Source organism: Cornus florida, unplaced genomic scaffold, assembly GCF_030987335.1.
Source record: "Cornus florida cultivar Cherokee Brave unplaced genomic scaffold, ASM3098733v1 CherokeeBrave_3.0.0_Hap2_Chr09, whole genome shotgun sequence".
In the NCBI taxonomy this organism is placed as follows: Eukaryota; Viridiplantae; Streptophyta; class Magnoliopsida; order Cornales; family Cornaceae; genus Cornus; species Cornus florida.
The window spans coordinates 46,077,235-46,096,504 of record NW_026775579.1 but is presented as its reverse complement, the minus strand read 5'-3'; the positions used below and the strand labels follow the sequence as shown (position 1 = coordinate 46,096,504).

General features: G+C 34.7%; 2 protein-coding genes across 10 annotated transcripts; both read right to left on the bottom strand.

Annotated features, from left to right (window-relative positions):
• Positions 1–4,284: 4,284 nt before the first annotated feature.
• Positions 4,285–7,435, bottom strand: LOC132273797 (protein FAR1-RELATED SEQUENCE 5-like). Its single transcript, XM_059774874.1, has 2 exons — positions 7,241–7,435; positions 4,285–6,499 (listed from the first exon to the last, which is right to left on the bottom strand). The coding sequence occupies exon 2, from the start codon at positions 6,486–6,488 to the stop codon at positions 4,428–4,430; it is 2,061 nt and encodes a 686-aa protein (XP_059630857.1). The 5' UTR covers positions 6,489–6,499; positions 7,241–7,435; the 3' UTR covers positions 4,285–4,427.
• A 739-nt stretch (positions 7,436–8,174) lies between these two features.
• Positions 8,175–17,217, bottom strand: LOC132273796 (uncharacterized). 9 transcript variants are annotated; one of them, XR_009470255.1, is made up of 4 exons: positions 16,973–17,217; positions 9,548–9,583; positions 8,994–9,460; positions 8,175–8,735 (listed from the first exon to the last, which is right to left on the bottom strand). XR_009470255.1 is itself a non-coding variant. In XM_059774865.1 (3 exons), the coding sequence occupies exons 2-3, from the start codon at positions 9,575–9,577 to the stop codon at positions 9,119–9,121; spliced, it is 372 nt and encodes a 123-aa protein (XP_059630848.1). In that variant the 5' UTR covers positions 9,578–9,583; positions 16,973–17,217; the 3' UTR covers positions 8,796–9,118. The 9 variants fall into 9 exon arrangements, 8 of the variants coding, with proteins under 8 accessions (XP_059630848.1, XP_059630853.1, XP_059630849.1 ...); XM_059774865.1 differs by lacking the exon at positions 8,175–8,735 and having other exon boundaries at positions 8,796–9,460; XM_059774870.1 differs by lacking the exon at positions 8,175–8,735 and having other exon boundaries at positions 8,796–9,453.
• Positions 17,218–19,270: the final 2,053 nt, after the last annotated feature.

Here is a 19,270-nt window from a genome sequence, read left to right as displayed (position 1 = left end):
TGGACACATATCTACCAAAAAAAAAAAAACCCGTGTCTAAGTAACATAGGGCATGACTCCTAATTACACAAGTCTGTCTAGCTACTAAATAAGACATACAGATACTGTCTTAAAGAATCAAGATGAGAAGAAATAATGTTATCACAAAAAAAGCTAAAAACTTCTGCAAAATAACATGATACAGCATAACTAGCTGTGTGGATAGAAAAAACAGAGGGTATCCAACAGTGGAGAAGTGACCTGGGGACAAAAATTGATAAAAGCAGGAGTGACCTTGAAGTGACACCAAATCCCCCTCCACTGAAACAGCACAGCTACAATACATATTCCATCCTTTAACAAGAACACAAGTATGCATAGAATAAAAACAATGATTGAATAAATTCCTTCTCAAAGTTAAGTTCACATGGAAGTTGTATAATAAACAAATATTGGATATCAAAACCAAGAAAATTTCATGCAGCTTCAATTAGTGAAATAATAATTATAGGCTCACAAGCAGGAGTAGTTTTGATGTTATAGATCACCAAACAGAACTATCAAGCAAAGGATCATTTAACATGGCTGAACATCAGAAATTCTGAATAGGAACATATCATTTGGGCAATTAACAGAACAGATTCAAATTAGACCCTAATTCCTTTTTGAGGTAACATAAAGAAATTGAATGCTGACTTGGTGTCTATGTTTAGCTCCTTTAAAGTAGAGAAAGGTGTGGCGATTCCCGTTTTCTGATATATTGCATCCTAGGTAGTAGATAGGTGTATGCATAATTCCATCTTTGAGTAGCAAAACTTGGGTATGCTAAATTGTATCTGATGAGTTACCGTTAGATGCTTTCGAGTCAAGCGTGTACCACCCACCAAAATCTACCACTAGGAGTACAGCTAGGGAGATCTCAGCTCTGACATGCCACATTGCAACAGGGTCTGTAAAAGAATGCTTCAAGTTTAACATAATTTGACAATCCAGATTCTAAATCATAAGCTGCCGTAGTATGCAGTAGCTTCTTTTCCTGCTAGTAGTTCAATCAAAAAGTATTGTGCCAGACGCCACATGAATTGGAACAAATATTTGACATCCAAGGAATAAGTGCTTTAAAACATGTTTCTCCATATGAATACTGATCTTATTGTCTCCTAAAGAATTGTTACAATGACAATATAACTGTCTGTCAAGAGTGGTTTTCCTTATGAAAGAGCAAAGCAAGAAGAAAACAAATTGTTATGACAAACGCAGTGAGCCCAAGAACAAATCATGAAACACGATAGAAAAATAAGCACAACACAAACAAAGAACATAAATATTTAGCGTGGTTCGACATAAGTTGTGTCTACATCCACGGTGTAGATCTGGCAAAAGATTTAACCACGCGAAAATCAGGAGATTACAAGTTTCAGGCACCCCAAACCCTAGCTCTCGCTCTCACTTTCACTCTCTATTCTGCGATTTTAAGTCTCTCAATGTCCCACTCCAAACCCTAAACGCCCTTATATATCGGGCTACAAGATATTACTAAACAGGATCCACAACCCGCAAGAAAAAAAAATGGGTCAAAAATTTCCTCAGGTCGCCAAGTCGAAAATAGGTCGCAACTCAACCCGGAACCAACTTCGGGACACAACATCACAAAAATTATTTCTCTGGTCCATGCAACAAAGAAGATGAGATAAAATAGGGTAATTAAAGTATTTCACATAAATACTCCCTGGATTGATTCGATGATATGAGTATTGTTCTTATGAATTACATGGACTTCATCAAAACATTAAATTAAACTCAACAGAATGCTGTCCCAGCTGCTAGGTTTCCGTGGTACGTTCATTTTACACTTTCTTGGTTTTCACCCCTATCATTTGGATTTAGATACTTGAAATAAATAATTAAAATCCCAGAACTTCACAAGAAATCAACATCATATGACTGACTACAACAAATTTCTAAAAGTTTGAAAAGGTAACATACTTTGCTGCAGGAAAACCATTTTAATCACAAAAGATAGCTAATAGTTAGAGCAAGCGTTCCTGAGAACACACAGTGCAAAAGGAACCTTGCGCTGCGGAAATGAATGATAAGTTCTTTGAATTTATAAATTATGAAGAATCTCCAAGAGAGTACAATACAATTTTTTTACAAAATCATATAGGCTCTTTCAGCATGTAGAGTTACAAACAAGCCTGCTTAATTGACACATTGCATGCTACTCAACCTAACAAAACTCTAAATTGTGACTATCTAGGACCACACATCCATGACATGACAAGCTAAAATTCCATTCTCTATTGCCCTTGCATAAAGATCAAGAATACAAACTGAAAGTGGCCTTCTGCATTTGTAGTTCCAGAAATTCTACCCTATCTATCATCCACTAAAGTAGCAATTCTAATATCGTTTTGAACCTGGTCACCAACCCCATGTACTATGCAACAAAGCTACAACAACATGAGTACTAGCCTATCCACCATCTAATGAAAGTTCGACACCTCTCTAAAATTTATGCAACATCTCTCTCTCTCTAGCAAATCTCTATCCTTCTAAAAATGACTCAAGGCCCCGGCACTTTTCATCACCAAGCTATCAAGATTTATCAATATGCATAACACTAGCAGCATCCAGAGATTTCGAGATTTATCACAAGCAGTTGGCATCCAGAAATTACAAGTATCCTTAGAGATGGGAAGTGGATAGATAACTGTCGCTCATTGAGGGTAACCAACTGACATTTTGCATATTTCATAGTCTCTTTTCATTGACCATTTTTAAGAACACTTCAGTCTTCAGGTATATTTCTATATTCAAGTGGTGCCCAAAATGCATGTGAAATGGGGTGAAGATGATGAGAGAGATGAGTTTCTATATCAGTTGGTCGCCAAAATGCAAGTGAAATGGGATCAAGATGGTTGACAAACGTGGTTCCAGTTCAAGGAATTTTTGGATGTCAGAATTATATTATATCAAGAACTTATTGATTCCAAGCCAATCAATCTATATGATAGTTCTCAGGCTGAAAAATTCCCCCTACCATGCTGGTGTTATTAAGACAGCTGTTGTGTAACTGTATTTATGCCTGTTTCAGTTTATGATTCTACAATGGCAAAGGCCTTAGCTTTGAGGAAAGCGCTTGACTTGGATTATCAACACAAGTTATTACCAAAAGATATTCCCCCTCAAGGAAGATGAGAAGGCCAGTAGATATCCAAAATGTGACCGTTCATGCCTTAAATACCAGAGTTTTTGGCTTATAAGTGGCTGCTCTGTTTCTGCTAGTAGTTTTGTGTTCTGGTAGATGAATTGGGTTTTGTTTTGAGCTGTGGTTGATCCCTACTACAGTTAGTTTGTTGAGTTTAGGTTTTTGGATGCTTTGGTGTTTGCCTTGTAGTGTGTTTTGTCTTTGTTCCAGGAGAGATGCCTCCTTGGCTTTTGTACATAATTTTTCCGTCTTAGCTAGTCATTTGGCTTTTGTACATTATTTATACTGTTGGGGACCAAAGAATCTGCGTAAAGTGTAACTGTATTAATCAGTAAATCAATATCTTGTTATCAGCTCTTGTTGTTTGTGTTATGAGACTTTTAATCAGGGTTCTATTTTCATTTCCACATTACTTCTTTAACCTTCATGGTCCCATTTTGCTGAAATTTTGTGGAAGGGAAGGAAAGGAAATTCATATCACATCATACAAACACAATGAACAGAATTCAAATGAACAGCTATGGAAACTCCTAATCACAAACCAACAGGGAAAAAGTTCAGCAAACTTCAATTAGAATTGATCACAGATGGTTTTGTGCTCTTCTGAGACATATTCAAGTATTCCTTATATATATATATATTATATCACTGACAGACTTGAGAGGCGAATTCCTATTTGACCTATTAAGAACCTTTTTGAGCATGCTATACCATTTGACTTTTATCTCACTGCTTTTGGCTTATTAAACCACATGAATTATAGGTCAGAGTGGTATCTGATATTCTTGAATACTTCAGCTTCAATCCTTATCTGTTTGTTTGTAATTCCAGAGTTGATACAAACTAGCAGGCAGCAAAGTCCCTGTTTATCTCAGTTTGTATTTTCATGCTTATCTCAATTTTTATACAAAGACCCACCTACCAACAAATGTCCCTGTTTATCATAATTTGTATCTTCATGCTTATCTCTGTTAAATTAAAGTCATCAATCTGCTCTCGCTGTTTAGCTGAGAACTACCTATGGTCAATTATAATTCAGAAAACAATGTCGCTCAAATGAATAACCAAACAACAATGCATTTGAACTAAGAAAATAAAAAAGAAATGACGTAATCTAAATTACCTTAGAATTTAAACACCAATTGCAAGATAAAAACAGTAGCAAGATCATGAAATTAAAGGAGTTTGTAACACATGAAAAGAGTACAATACTGCTAATTAACAAGGCAGAGAGTTCTCATTGAATTGGCCACCGCTTGAATTGTTCAGAGTAAATTTTTTTCTTCATCTCCTCCAAGTCATTAAGCAACAAAAGAGCACGCTCATTTGCATATGCATATAACAGCTCATGTTCCGATGCTAAAGATGAAATCTCACGAAAATTACGACACAAATGACTATAACGCTTTCCAGCAGACTTCTTAGGACAAACATTGGCTTCAATTCCATGATAATTAGAGATAGTCCTTGCCTTTGCATCTCTTGTCCATCGTTTCATGATATATTGGGGTGGAATCCTTTTTATATTCTTCTTATCCAGCACTTTCAACGCATGAGCACATAAAATTCCAATAAAAGTGAACTTCATGCAACTACAAGTGACTGTTTGTGTTGATGCTTCAAATTTAACCACATGCTCTTCAGATTTTCCAACACAAGATACTTTATATTCAACTTTTGTCCCCTCCTTACCCACTTTATATATATTGTAATCGCCCCACCTCATGTACTCTTTCTGAAACAATTCAAAAACTTCTGGAGTATAAATTTCTGCACCATGACGTAACATCTCCGCACTAATCAATAGCGTAGGCATAGTTTGCATCATCTTCAAATCTGCAAGTAGTTCTTCATATCGCCTATCATTCAAAACCCTCTCATAATGCTCACAGAAATGCAACAGATCATGCTTCAGCTTCAAGTAATTCTTTAACACATTGTTCATAATTTCACTACATTGGGTAGATGTCATGTCCGCGGTGAAAGTGTGTCGTCCATAAACCATTGCCCATTTTTCTCTTACTTCAAATAACTCTTTCAACCATGCATTCTCTTTGAGACTATATTTTTCTAACATACTATTCCAAGCCAATAACCACTTATCTTCATCTTCATCTTCATAATCGAACAAACAGTTGCCAAATTCATGAACAAATTGTTCTGATCCATGAAAGACATGACTTAAATTCTTAGCAGCAGTTTGATAAATATGGCAAACAGATAGTCGATGTTGAGATTCAAAAAAGACATCTGATATTGCTTTTTCCATTGCAACGGATTGGTCTGAGAGAATCGTCTTAGGCTGCTTTCCAGACATTGCACCAAGGAAAGTCTCAAACAACCACCTAAATGATTCTGTGGTTTCATCATAAAGTAAAGCTGCACCAAACACAACTCCTTTCTTATGATGATTTACCCCAACGAATGGTGCAAAAGGTCGACCATATTCATTTGTCCGATAAGTAGTGTCAAAGCACACAACATCTCCAAAGAGGCCATAGTCACTAACTGAACGTGCATCAGCCCAAAAAATATTAGTTATCATGTCATCCTCATCGAGCTGTATTGAATAAAAAAATGATGAATCATTCACTTGCATATTGTGAAAATATTCCAATATAGCTCCAGCATCTCCTTTCTCCATTGCCATCTTCCGCTTTCTATGTATGTAATTTGGGAAATCCTCATATAGAAAACCAACATGCTCGCTCCCCCCAACTTCTCTGCTCATCAACTCCATAGTTTCTCTTATTGGTAATCCCGACCGGTGTGCATCTTCAGCATGTGCTTTTTGAGCCTTAGAAATACTTCGATTAACTCTCAGCATATTTTCCGTGGGAGCTCTTCTAATTAATTCATGATTATGGCTTTTTTCCAATGACACGACCTTGAATTTACCATTCTTTTGAAGTAGGCATGTCATATGAGCCACACAACCAACTCTTGTAATAGGTTGATGATACAAAGGTTTTTTACCATTGTACCGTTTGTCCTCTCTTCTTTTACCTTCTTTTGAACAACAAAAGGTAACCCTCGAGATGAGCCCCTTTGCATTTTTTCTCTGATGATTTCTCCTTACTTTGAAGCCAAGCTTACCACCATAATTAAGGTAGAACTTATATGCCCCCTCATTGGAACTAAACTCCATCCCAAGTTCTGGTTCATCTTTTTTTTCTTGATTTTCAGCTTTTGAGGAACATTCATTAGTAGAAGAAGGGAAATGATCATCAACTTGCATATCAGCTTCACAACTATTCGGTGGCTCACTACTTAAGCTCACATAATCCATCTCCTCCATTAGTCTGCACTCTGCAGCATAATTATATATAATCAGAACTGACAATCAAAAAATAGAAATTTTTTCTAAAACAATTCAACAAAATGCCCCTACCAAAAAAGTCAAAACTAAAATTCTAAAACAAATACATTTTCTTTATTAGACAAAGAATGCATATTAAACACAATACTGACATCTAAAGACATATAAGCATTTAATTTTCTAACTTCATCAGGAATACTTAATAATGTGAGGGGAGCAAAGAGAACTATAGACTGAGAACTAATGCATGATTTTCTATTGTTTCAGCTTATTTTCAGCTCCAAAATTAAATAATCATTCATTTTTGAGCAAAGAGAATAAAACTCAAAATTCAGAGAAGGAAGAGGGGAAGAGAAAACTGCAAGATAATCCAAGAACCTGAATTCTCATTTAATTAAATCTTCAAAAGAATCAAAGAAAGCAAAACAACGATTTCATAAAATTTTACTAAAAAACATGTCTATACAGATATGAACAGTTAGAAATATGTTCGGTACTCCTAAAAAAGTATCTCTACAAATAATAAAACTGAATTAAACTCTAACCTGAAATCACAAATACATTTTCTTTATCTAATCTTGCAAGTAAAGAAACCATTTTTTAAAGGGAAAAAAACCTAAATAAGAATTGAGAAAAACAAAATGCTACTCCAGAATACAAACCCTATTCGATTAGGCACTTTGAAAACATATATATATATACAAATGTGAAAATATAATATTTGAACATACCTGCATCAAGAATATGAATCAATCCTTGCTAAATTCAGAAAATTGCAGGGTTAAGGTTGAGGATGAAGGAGGCGACCACCTAGGGTTTCGGATGGAGTTGGGTAGCAGAGTGTAGAGATTTGCTGTGGAGAGAGAGACTACGATCTCTCAGAAGGGAGTGAGAGAAACAAAATATGATCCATCTCATGGTTCGGTTAACCCGTAAAATACGGGTATGATCCAATTTTAATACATATATTTTTTCTTTTTAACTTTTTCACATACTCCGTAATATGTTAGAGTGTGAAGACTACTATAATATAATAAAATATAGGAAAGGAAATGTCATGATTTTGTATGAGAAAAGTATTACTATAAAGAATTTTATGGGAAGAAAATAAAAGAAAAGGAAAGGAAATTATGATGAAAATTATTCTTTCGTTTTTAAGAATTTCTTTGGGCCTTTTAGTAATTATTTCTATTTTGCATTTTCAATTTTATAAGTAAAAAAGTTTTCATTGCGGGGTGATTTATTTCAAAATAAAAACATGTTTGGTAACTAATATGTGTTTTTTTTTTTTTTTTGTTCAATGTTTCAAAACATAAATAAATACTAAAAATATTGTTTGGATGATTGTAAAAAAAAAAAAATATTGCATTTACATTCTATTGAAACAAACAAATAAAAAATACTATAGTTGTTAAGTTATAGTAACGAAAAAAAAAAAGTGAAACAAGAAATTTAAAAAAATTAATAATTTGTTACCCCATTATATTTTTTTTCCTTACTTTCAGAGCTTTTTTCTAAAGCAAATACAACACCATGCAAAGCATAACAAATGTTTCTCATAATTGAACTTTTTATGAAGTAAATACAACACCATGCTTATGGTAAAATGCACATAGTTTAGGAAGGTGTTTACACACACATATGCTGTAAAAAAAAATTCAGAAGTGACCAGCTGGAAGGCTATTTTGTATGATGCCATTCAGCTACAAAGTGGTACAGTATTGTTTCAATTAAATAAATAAATAAATAAATAACAAGTGGTACAGTATTGATGCAGAATAGAGGGTTGACAAAAGCAGTGCCATGAAAGCACTCGTACATAATGCAAGGATAATCCAATGGCAAAGACTTTCACCTCAAAATGTCAAGGTCGGGGATTACATGTGTCCAATGATGAATTATGGTCCGATACCACCATCGTCAACCCAAAAAAAAATAATAAATAAATAAAAATTGTGCGACCAATTAACCTCAATAATGGAACATGAATTGCACCATTGCACAAGTGTATAATTCAATACTGAGGCAAAGTATGTTGCAGCTGTAAAATCTTGCAAGACAACAATATAAAGGAGACTCTTTCATCCATTGCAAAGTTCAGGAAGTGGTAACAAATGCTGTCAATTCCAATTCCACATGGTTGCTACTTGAAGTGACTGCACAATCTCATAATTCCACCCTTACTCTAGTTTTAACTATCTCCAAATTCCACCTTGTTCTCTTTCCCTGAGAATTTTGTGTGTTAGTAATTTAAAAAACACTACCAAAAAACAAAACAAAACAAAAAAACACAAAACAAAAAACGAAGGCTATGTGCCAAAGTTGATTCAATCAAGAAATCATATGCTCAACCTGAACCATGTACTATCTAGATCTGTGGATGCAAATTTGTAAATTAAGGGCACAATGCCAGATCCACAAGGCCATGAGTACAAAAAGAAGAGAACAAATGATTCAAATTTAAATTTCCCCACATGCTCAGACCTTCATTACAGGAAAGAGTTCAACGGCACCCAAAACAGAAGAGCGCGAAGAAAATAGAATAGTTCAAAGCTCTCTTGTCTCACTCCGCCAAGCAAGAGCACAGTGCTCCTACTCTAATTTGTAGACTACCGCTCCATAAGCACTTGGTCAAAATTCCAGTCTCTCACGAGGTCCCTTCTGACAGCATGGCTCCGAACCAGTCGTGGGGTGCTCGTGACTCCATTACCTGGAATTGTTGGTTGTGGGGTCACCTTAGACGATGTAATAGAACTGTTTGCTGCAGTGTGCGGAAGAGATGCCTTCCTGGTCAAACAGTTGGCAATTGCAGAACATCTTCCCTCGTTATCTGAACTTGAAACGGAGTAACTCCTAAAAGAATGAGATGGACTTTCTACGCTATGGCATACAAGACATGCCAGGCTCATGTTTGGTCTTCCAGCAGTACTCACCACAGAAAGTCCTGCAAACTATATACCAAGATTAGAGCAAAGTAAAATAAGTGTCACAAAAGACCAAAGTAAAATAAGTGTCACAAAATAAACAAGAACTTATACTTGGTTTTGCAACAAAATCAATTTCCCCATTTTTATCTGCAAGGTAGAAAGTGCAAATATCATCTTTCAAGCAACCCACTCCAACACTTATCCAAAAAAAAAAAAAGCAACCCACTCCAACAGAAAAATCTAAATGCCAAAAAACAAAATAGAGAATGTGAGGAGAAAAGTATACAAGGCATCATTGTCACTTGCCTAGTTCAATGGTACAAAATAAGACTTACAAGCACTTTCTGTAAAATACTGTCAAATGTTAGTTTGTCTCGGGTCTTTCACTCTTTCGTATAAACCGAGTAATGCACTTTTTTTTTTTTTAAAAGAAGAAAAAAAGGATATACATAGAGAAGTAATGAAACTTCCAGAAACATGCAAATCTCAAAGGATTACAATGACTGAAGTCACTGAACAACATTAAATGCTGCCAGAGGTCAATTAGAAATGAAGCATGTAAATGCAGACCAGCTGGTTGGGCCATGAGAACTATATGTCAGGCACTCCAAAAGGTTGTCTGTGGAAAACCAGTATTTACCAGACAACTGTGCATTTTCATGATACAACCTCATTCTAACGACCATTTCATGTGATTACATCAAAATCTACATTGATTTTTATTAACTTCTTCTTTTTCAATATTGCATGTTTTTTATGTTTCGGCCTGGATGCCAACCAGACTCTGAATTAGCTTATTTGAACTGACTCCGTATCTGGAAAACAAAGGAAGTTACTCCACTTTCTTATCAGATGGAAGTGTCTTTAGATCTTCCATTCAAGTCTTTTGGTCAACTGGTTGATCTTCCATTCAAGTCTTTTGGTCAACTGGTTAGCTCAAGCGCACAATAAGTATGATCAAGCATGAATCATTAACAGGAATGAAGATCTCACAAGAAGTTCAATTTAAACCCACTCGGGATTCAATGGTTCTATTTTTTCATATTTCTTCCCGACAACCTAAGTTCCTTCTGAAAGGTGATAGAGAAAGCATTCTCAGTGTGGAATGATTCCCCTTTTGTTGCTTGGTTCCTCAAATCCATTATAAGACCTTACATTATTAGTGGAACAGTTGAGCCAGGAATCTGCAAATCATACTCCCTATGAGCACATTGTAGTAATCCATGTTTCAATCATGGTTACATTGACTCTCCTAAGGCGAGAGAAAAAACATAGTTAGTGTGGAATGACTCACCCTTTAGTTGTTTGGTTCCTCAAATCCTTTATAATACCTTACATTATTAATGGAACAGTTGAGCCAGGAATCTGCAAATCATACTTCCTATGAGCACATTGTAGTAATCCATGTTTCTTTTTCTTTTCTTTTCTTTTTTTTTTATAAATAGTAATCCATGTTTCAATTGTGGTTACGTTAACTCTCTTATTCAGCCCAAGATACATGTGTCAAGACAGCTATATGTGGGTGCGTATGGGTACGGGCATAGTTGTTAAAGGCTCAAGACACAATAAGGCACCAAAGTCTCCTAGAGCCTAAGCACAAGGTGCAACATAAGGGTTGAGCCTAATCGAAGTAAGGAGCATTTGTGATAAAAATGCATATTAAATATAAGTATAAAGAGAGTTGAAAATTAAAATATACAACACAAAATGTAGAGATCAAAATAAAGGGATTTTTTAGCATATCAAATGAATGGATTGGCTAAAGAAATATATATATATATATCTCTTTCAATTTGCATATGAATTCATTAAATCAATGTGCAATCAAAATAATTCAAGTTATGCAACACGATTAATTAAAATTTTTATAAAAGTGGAGTTCAAAATGTCAACGAAAAGGGTAAGTAAATAAATGTGAAAAATCCTTCAAATATGAAAATGCACTAACCAAATCAAATGCCATTACAAATGTGCAAAAAAAAAGGTTATATTATCATGTATATTTTAAACATATACCATATTATCATAACTATCTTGAATCAAGCGCTTGATGCAATTAATGTTGGCATAGAATCATATTCTTATGAATTTCATCAGAGATTTGATAAGATTAAACAATATGATACATTGAATATGATTATAATAAGATATAAAATATGTTAATTAACTGTCATTAATTCACATGCTTAGTGATACCAAGCCCCTACTTCTCAAAGAGAGGCTAGGGTTCATGCCTTAATGGAGGCATGGTGTATGAGTACCCAAAAAAAAATAATAATAAAAAATTAATTGTCATTAAAAGAATAGGACCGAATGAATGATTGGAAAATAAAAGGCATGCTTTTATGAGCTAGGAGCCTACTAAAAAGTGTGAGCTTGACTCAAGGGGCCTGGTGTCATAGGGTCCATCCCACATCAGATAGGAATGGGGAGGATCTTAGGCTTAAAAGAGCAGGTAGGAAACTTGAGGGTTAGATGGCAAGTGCCCGACCTGTTACAAGTGGTATCAGAGTAAGACCCAATCCCTTAACTGGTGTCATGCCAAGTGCCCACACAGTGGTACTCAAGTCATTACTAAGTCTCCTTGTCGGTAGGATGGAGGGGTAGGACCACGATTAGGGCGTCGCATGTTCACATGGGGGAGAACGTCCATGTGTCTGTCCCATATCAAATAGGGATGGGGAAGTCTTGGACTTAAAAGGGCTGGGAGGCAGCACCACCTAACAAGTAACAGCTTAAGTTTTTGGGACAGATGGCAAGCGACCGACCAGTTACACTGCCTATAATAGGTTGAGACAACCCTTGATAACAAGACGCCAAGGAGTGCCTTTTTAACGGTATTGGGTATGGATATGTAATGTTTGTTTTAATCACAAACTCAAATCAAACATGTCGACCCCACATGTGAAGATGGAGAAAGTAAAAATTCAAAATTGACAGAAGAGAAGATTATCACATGGAGATATTGATGAAAACCCTCCTTTTCTAACACCACGTCCCACTAAAATTTAAACTAATCAAGTATGTTATATAATAATATCATATAACATGTTATTTATTTATGTATAGGACGTGTCCATGAATTTGTAGCCAACATTGGCCAAATTTCAAGACAAATATTGTTTTACCACAAAACAGGACAGTGAAAATAAAGAATCATATTGATTAAGTCGGCCACTTTATGTATCTGTTATTTCCAAACACTCTTCTTTCTTTCCAATCCCAAAAATCCTATGTCATGAGGTTTAGTAAACCTTACTCACAATTATAATAGCCCATAAATGCTGGTATCTCATCCTTCTCATTCCACTTTAATCCATGCAAAAATCATATGTGGACCTCACATTAAGGACTGAATGACCCTTTCTCCCATGGAATAACATTGATGATGTTATGTAACTGAACTTATGAGTTTTAATACAAATTTATTCTAGTTCAACAACCAAGCGAAATAGGAAAGTTTCAGGGTTTTATGAAACCCATTATCTTTTTACATCATCTTGCCCAAAGTTCAATAAACTCTCATGTACAACCAAGTTTTGAGTTCATCAGCATATAAGTCATCCAAACTAACTAAAAATTCTTTTCCATAGCCTTTCACTCACTATAGTCATATATCATTTTACAAATGTAGTCTTTTCCATTACAACCCCAACCCTCCACCCAACCCCTCCCCACAACAAAAATTTTAAAAAAACAAAAAACAAATAATGGAAAAGAAATGAAAATATTTTTTTAAAAAAACTGCTATATTTATATACATGATACAAGGGCTGCAACTTGGACGGGCTAACCCAACCCAACCCAACCCCAACCCAAAAATTTTGAAATTGGGGCTTTAAATTCACAAATCGGGTTCATGTTCAAGTTGGGTTTTGTCAAAACCCAAACATATTCAGGTTGGGCTAGGCTCAACCCGAACCCAACCCAAAACTCAAATTAAAAATTTAAATTTTTTTTTTTTTTTTTTTTTTTTTTTTTTTGTTTTTTTTCTTTCTATCTCTGCCCCCGTCGCCGTCCCCTCTGCTGCCGCCGCCGTCGCCCCTCTTACAGACCAAGATTAATTGATTTGTAAAGCAAGAATTACGCTCTTACAGACCTTGATTAATTGATTTAGAAAAAAAAATTAAAACAAAACACATACATACAAGTTAGCAGTTGCCCGGGGGGGGGGGGGGGGGGGGGGGGGGGGTGAGGGGGGCAAGCTTGAGAGTTGAGAGACAGTGGCTGAAGCTTGCGAACAGCAAATCTGAACTGGAATAGCGGGCGATAGAAACTGAAAGATACGGGTTTTGATTTTATGAACAATTTGAAATGATATGCCGATATGGGTTTTGAACTTTTGATTCTTGCATACAAATAGATAAAAATGAAATATATGGGTTTTGAACTTCTGATTCTTGTAAACTTTGTAGTTTGCAATTGCCGAGAGAGACAAGGGGGCAAGTTCAGAGAGAATAGAGATGGAGGCGATTGGGAGGCTGAAATGATTTGCCCAAAAAAGTATTTTGTATTTAAAAAACAATATAATCAAATATATATAATATGCGTAGTATATGAATTCTGGAGAGAAAAAAAAAAATCTCAACCCGTCAACCCTACCCAGACCACCCGAAAATATTCGGGCTGGGTTTTGACCATAGCCCATGTTGGTTATAATTCGGGCTGGCCCAATCCAACCAGATTCAAGTTGAGGTTGGGTTGGGACTGGGCTGGGTTGGGCCAGCCCAACTTGCAGCCTTAGATATAACAATAAAAATTCAAAAAAACATGCTTTGACCGTCTGACCAATTAGCCATGCCTCAATTACAATTGCATTAAAAATATATATATATGAATGAAACAAGAAAGTCTCAATCGAACCATTTGAGACAACATGACCCTTGTTCAAGCATGACCATTATAACGGTGTGTGATGTTATGCTTTTGTTTACCAATCCTAATCTTGAGTCATAGCAGTTAAACAGTCAATTTCGACAGTGAGCATTGAAACCAATTTTTCAAAAAATTTTTTTTTTTTTTAAAACAAACTATTCACTTTAACAGCGTTGAGAGTTGAGAGACAGCGGCTGAAGCTTGCGAACAGAGAATCCGAACTAGAACAGCGGGCGATGGAAACTGAAAGATACGGGTTTTGATTTTTTGAACAATTTGAAATGATATGCCGATATGGGTTTTGAACTTTTGATTCTTGCATACAGATAGATAAAACTGAAATATATGGGTTTTGAACTTCTGATTCTTGTAAACTTTGTCGTTTGCAATTGCCGAGAGAAAGAAGGGGGCAAGTTCAGAGAGAATAGAGATGTAGTCGATTGGGAGGCTGAAATGATTTGCCCTAAAAAGTATTTTGTATTTTAATAACAATATAATCAAATATATATAATATGCGTAGCATATGAATTCTGGGAAGAAAAAAAAAATCTCAACCCGTCAACCCTACCCAGACCGCCCAAAAATATTCGGGCTGGGTTTTGACCATAACTCATGTTGAATACAATTCGGGCTGGCCCAACCCAACCAGATTCAGGTTGAGGTTGGGTTGGGATTGGGCTGGGTTGGGCCAACCCAACTTGCAGCCCTAGATATAACAATAAAAATTCAAAAAAACATGTTTTGACCATCTGACCAATTAGCCATGCCTCAATTACAATTGCATTAAAATATATATACATGAATGAAACAAGAAAGTCTCAATCGAACCATTTGAGACAACATGACCCTTGTTCAAGCATGACCATTATAACGGTGTGTGATGTTATGCTTTTGTTTACCAATCCTAATCTTGAGTCATAGCAGTTGAACAGTCAATTTCGACAGTGAGCATTGAAACCAGTTAAACAGTCAATTTCGACAGTGAGCATTGAAACCAATTTTTCAAAATTTTTTTTTTTAAACAAACTATTCACTTTAATGCCATTCCTAAAATTAAGATCCAGTAAACTTAGATAAATTTGGACTCTAGCGGTAATCCTATAGATGAAGAGTAAAAAATACTAGTTCAAATAAGTTTCCACATTGGAAATACTGAAACAATATTTTTTAAAAAAATTATGGGGGTGGGGGCGCAACGTAAGGTTTTTTTTTTTTTTTCAGAAACCACCATTAATAATTATAAAAAGGGACCTACAAATTGTGTTGAATATGTACAATTGTGTCGGTCTCCATGCAACCAAATTGTGTTGGAGTAAATTGCTTCATCAAATATTTAAAGTAGAAAAATCTCTAATGCTTAAAATTCTCACTGATCTTTGCCACATGTATGCAATTTCCCTATAAAACATACTGGCATTAGGAGAATTCAAAGGTCCAAGAGCTCGGAGCAAGAGAATTCAAAGGTCCAAGAGCTCGGAGCAATTCCTCACACTAAAATTAAAATGTGATAAAGTTAATGGACCACATTATCAAAATGAGTGTCCTATTTGTTCTACTTATAATGTGCTCATTATACCTAATCAGGCTATGATCTTTCTAACTCTGAGAAACCCTAAAAGTTCTAAAACAGAAAACAATTTTCTTGCATCCAACTAAAGTGTTATCGAATGATTACTTTGTGGTGTCCCAAATCGTAGGATATTCTTAGATTACTTATTGACCACTCCACATTCCCTGCTCTACTGCAGAAAGAGGGCATCGCCCTCTTCCTTATATCATTAATTCCATAAGACCGAAGACTAGCCCGCTAACCCTTCTGTCTCCGTAGCTGCATCTTCACACAAGACAAGACGGGTTGAGTGATCAATCAACTGGGGCTTCTACCTCTGCTCAAGAAAGCAAGCGATCTATAAGGATGACCTTTTATCATGAAATTGATCTTGATGCTTTCTTTGTTGAATAATACTGATTTTTGAAATATCCACAATGTCCAGTGAATAAATACATTGTTCCCTCCAGAACGTACCGGCATCCCCAAAACACTAAGAGCCCAAAAGCAACTCATCACATTAAAACTAGGGTGAATGGATTTACCAGGCCACAACCTGGAACAAGCACAACCCCAAAAGGGAGAAATAAAATTGAACCACAAGTTGTTCTTAAATTTGCATAATATGCCATGAAGTCCTTATTAAATACTAAATCTAAGATCACTAATTGTAAAATCCCCAAAACCGAACATAACTATTTTGCAACTCTTCAATGTAATATCAAGAAAAATAACAGATTTTGAAATCTTTACAATGAAAAAATAAATAAATAAATAAAAATAACAGATTTTGAAATCTTCAATGTAATATCAAGAAAAATAACAGATTTTGAAATCTTTACAATGAAAAAAATAATAAATAATAAATAATAATAAATAAATTTGAATCCCAGATCACAAAACAGAATTAACAGAAAAATAATTAAAGGGTTCAAAAGAAATGTGATTCATCAATGAAATACACAATTAAAGGGCACTATAATCAAAAGTACATAGTCCTCTCATTACAAAATTTCTAAACAGAAAATAAATGATTTTAATGTATGAGCATAAAATCATTCTAAATCATAATGTAAATCGAGAACAAGAAGGTAATAATGATGGATAATTACGTGTAGGAAGCGATGACGATGAAGAAACACACCCAAGACGTTGAGATCTGAGAAACGAACCTCACTTACTCCCCCACTCACTCTCTGTGCCGATGTAGTGATGACGAGATGACCGGTTTGATTCCTGGGATGCTGAAAGAAGAAGCTGGAAAGCAACCCAAAGAAAAAGAAGGATGACCCAGAAAAATAGGGATCGGATTCTACAACTGCGCGTGTAATGTGTATAGTGTGCGTTACTGTGTGTATAATATCATATACGTCACAATTGTAATAATTATGGAGTATTTGCAATATGGACAAATTCGGTTTCAAAATTTAATTGCTAATAGTAAAAATCAATAACTGATTATTTTATGATGCGAACGGCTTGGTAGCCAAAGCCCATGGTTGGGTTGTTCCCCAAAAATAAAAATAAAAAACGCTTAGGTGGAAGAGATTTTATTTGATAGAATATTTTTATTAGCTTGACATATTAATTACTCTCTTCCTTTCTAAATAGAGATATTCAATCCATTTAATATATTATTAAAAATTATTAAATTCTCTATTTTGAGACGGAATAATTAATATTAAATATTAATTTTTTTATTTTGAGATGGAATGAGTACATGATATGTTAGATCCATTCAATATATCTGCATAAAAATTTATTAGATAATGAGGATCATTTATTAGTTGATAGTCTAATTCAATTTTAAAACTAATACCTGTAAATTAAATAATAGTGTATTAAATATATTCTAATGGGTTCATTTTTTTTTTAGTCGGAGAATTTTGGATTGGATTGGAACTTGGTCCACATCTATCATAAGTCCATAATATCACACCTGTTGTGGGAGTAGACGTATGGTGCGCGGACTATGTATACCTGCAAGTAAGGCCTCTAATTTGGAAGGACTCCAATTTGAATTGCTATCCTTTTATAATTGCTACTTTAATTGGTTGAAAAATTAATAATAGACTATCATTAATATTTATTTCTATTTCCTTTTTCAATTATTAATTTTTTCGTGTATTTATTTATGTGTTTTTTTATTCAAATATTTATGTGTATATATATATATATGATTTTTTTTTTTTTAACCTTCCTGAGTGATTCAGGAAAGAAAGAAAAAAAAAATATCCTAATACATAGATAAATTCTTTTCTTTTTCTTTTCTTTCTTTCTTTTTCTTTGTTTACGTGTGTGCATGTTGTGAATGGATTACTTTCACTTTTCCACAAATTAACAAAAACTCAAATTCTGCCATTTAACTAAAAACTTAATTTCATAATTTTACTTCAATTAACACTTATTACAATTATGAAAACTTGTGTGTGTAATATATATATATATATATATATATATATATATATATATATATATCAACAATGGAAAAAAGTGCAAAGGAAAGAGTATAAAAAAAAAAAGGAAAGAATCTATTCGCATAAGTTATTATTATTATTTTATTTTCTCTTTCAAAAATCACTCAGCAAGGTTGGCCATATATATACACAAAGCAGTACTCCGTAATTGAAAAAGGGTCTTTTGTCATAAAGATTATCTTTTTAACATCTTAAAAATAGAAACACATATTAATTACAGTGGTGCTGATTGATTTCTTAAAAATAGAAACACATATTAATCACATTTGAAAGTTTGTCTAGGATTTATGTTCAAAAAATTTATCTTATTAATAAAAAGTCTCACATTTAAAGGTTTGTCTAGGGCCTCTCAAACTTTTGAGAATCTCATGTCTTGTTGAGATTTTATCTCTTAGAGTACAGTGTATGATTGAATTATTTATTCCCTGATTTAGAGCTAATTGGTAGGTAATTAGTTACCTATTTTAAGTAGGTCCTATTTTATAAATTAAATGTAATACCATTAGTGAAAATATTGAATATAATTTTAATCTCTATATTTTTTTACTGAATTTCAAAATGGTATCAGAGCCCTCCTTGAACCGTAACTGAACCATACGTTTGAATCTCTTCGAATTTATTTTTATTCATTGAACCATACACATACCCTTACACAACAGACCTATACACATACTCTTACACAGCAGATCCATACACATACACATATCCTTACACCATACCCATACCCATACAAATACAAATACGATGGACCCATCACAAGCTGCAGCCAAACTGCTGCCTGCTGCTGCCAGCGATCTGCCGTCGCATAGCCGAATCTCCAAACGACGATGCTCTCTATCGTTGCATCGCCGGATCTCCAAACGTCGACGATGTTGCCAAACCGAACCGCTGCACCTCGACTGCCGTCGCATCACCAAATCATAGCGTCGCCAG

Coding starts and splice junctions, on each gene's coding strand:
- LOC132273797 (XM_059774874.1), bottom strand. CDS start 6,488: ATGGAGGAGATGGATTATGTGAGCTTAAGTAGTGAGCCACCGAATAGT.
- LOC132273796 (XM_059774865.1), bottom strand. CDS start 9,577: ATGGGGAAATTGATTTTGTTGCAAAACCAA. Junction 9,461..9,547: donor TGATTTTGTTGCAAAACCAA/GTATAAGTTCTT, acceptor CTTGGTATATAG/TTTGCAGGACTTTCTGTGGT.